Source organism: Microtus pennsylvanicus, chromosome 9 (genome assembly GCF_037038515.1).
Source record: "Microtus pennsylvanicus isolate mMicPen1 chromosome 9, mMicPen1.hap1, whole genome shotgun sequence".
Taxonomy (NCBI): Eukaryota; Metazoa; Chordata; class Mammalia; order Rodentia; family Cricetidae; genus Microtus; species Microtus pennsylvanicus.
Window position 1 is genome coordinate 53,705,595 of NC_134587.1, and position 1,857 is coordinate 53,707,451.

General features: G+C 39.7%; 1 protein-coding gene across 1 annotated transcript; it reads right to left on the reverse strand.

The window, feature by feature from the left end:
* Positions 1 to 399: 399 nt before the first annotated feature.
* Positions 400 to 1,329, reverse strand: LOC142856840 (olfactory receptor 1L4-like). Its single transcript, XM_075984482.1, has one exon. It carries the CDS (start codon positions 1,327 to 1,329, stop codon positions 400 to 402), a length of 930 nt encoding a protein of 309 aa, XP_075840597.1.
* Positions 1,330 to 1,857: the final 528 nt, after the last annotated feature.

The window sequence follows — 1,857 nt, forward strand, 5'->3', positions numbered from 1 at the left end:
AGTAGGGTATGACCTTGTTTTCAACATTTATTTTATCAAAAAAATTTTTAGAAAGCAAATATTTTGTTTTCAGGTCAGTGATATTACTGTGATCTAATGCCACCCATGAGGAAAATGTATAAGAAAATATGTAAAAGGAAGAATAACCTAGTGATGTCTTAGATAATTAAGAAACAATAACAACTTCTGTTTTGTTCTTTTAAAAAATTATGAGTTACATGCATGTGTATGTATGTGCTGGTGTCTGCAGCGGCCAGAAGAGTGTGCTGATCTTTTGGAGCTGGAGTTACACGTCATTGTTAGGGATGTCACAGAGATATTGGGAACTGAATTCATGTTCTCTGTAACAGAATGCTTTTAATGACTGAGCCATCTCTCCATTCTCTCATTATGATCTTTCTATGAGTGAACTTTGCACATTAACTTCTTCAAACCTCTTTTAATATCTTTGTTCCTCAGGCTATAGATAAAAGGATTCATCATAGGAGTCACTACTGTGTACATAACAGTGGCTACCCGGTCCTTCACCACTGAGTACATGGACAAAGGCCTAAAGTAGACATAGATAATACTCCCATAGAACAGGACCACCACAGTGAGGTGGGAGCCACAGGTAGAGAAGGCTTTCCATTTTCCAGCTGCAGAGGGGATCCTGAGCACAGTGACAATGATTCTCAGGTAGGAGAAGAGAATGCATAGGAAGGGGGTCACAATGACAGCCAGGGTCTCAGTCATGACCACAATCTGGCTGGAGGATGTGTCAGAGCAGGACAGCTTCAGCACGGGCTGGGTGTCACAGAAAAAGTGCTTAATGACATGGGAGGCACAGAATGAGAGTCGAGACATGAGAAGAACACGGAACAGGGCATGTAGGTGGGAGATGGTGCAGGATCCCAGGAGCATGAAGAGGCAGCGGTGTGGTCTCATCACCACATCATAATGTAAAGGGTTACAGATGGCCACCAGTCGGTCAATGGCCATGGAGGCCAGCAGGTAACTGTCAGTGTTCCCCAAGGCCATGAAGAAGTACATCTGAACTAGACATCCCACGTAGGAGATAGTCTTTGTTTCTGAGAGCAGGTTCACTAGCATCTTGGGCACAATAACTGTTGTGAAGCAGATATCCATGAATGATAAGTTGCTGAGGAAAAAGTACATGGGGGTATGGAGCCTGGAGTCAGAGTGGATGACCAGGATGATAAGCACATTCCCCACCATGGTGACCAGGTACATGATGAAGAAGATGTCAAAAAGGGGTTTCTGCATCTGGGGGTTGGAAGAGAGTCCCAGCAGGATGAAATCTGAGGTTCTGCTGCTGTGGTTGTTCATTTCTCTGTCTCTGGATAAATTTTAGAGAAATGGTAGGAAAGACATGAGTGGAAATTTCATCTGTATAGCTTCTTTCCTAACATCAAGCTCATTTGTATTTATTATTTTAAGAATATTTGTTAAGAATTGAAAGAATAATATACTAAAAAATATCTAGCAAGAAAGCACAAAGAGACAACTTTGTTATTTAATAAATTACTAGATGAAGGTTTCTCATGCCTGGTTAATAATGTCTGTTTTATTTAATTTTTCTGAATTCTTTTGTTTTCTGTATATTTATCTCAGTCGGCTTCTTAACCAAATCCTAATCCTCCTAATTTTTTCCAGAATAAAAAGTTGTGTTTTCCTTGAAGCAGTTTATTTACATAGGAAGGATCTTCATAAATGAGGTCCTCCCATTCATGTTCTTGACATAGTTTTGGAGATGGTGGTCATAATAGGGAAACTAGTCAAATGAGCACATAATTTATCTATGCTCTGTAAAATCTACATAATTCAGATAATATTTTCTGGTATCTACTGAAGAAA

Coding starts and splice junctions, on each gene's coding strand:
- LOC142856840 (XM_075984482.1), bottom strand. CDS start 1,329: ATGAACAACCACAGCAGCAGAACCTCAGATTTCATCCTGCTGGGACTC.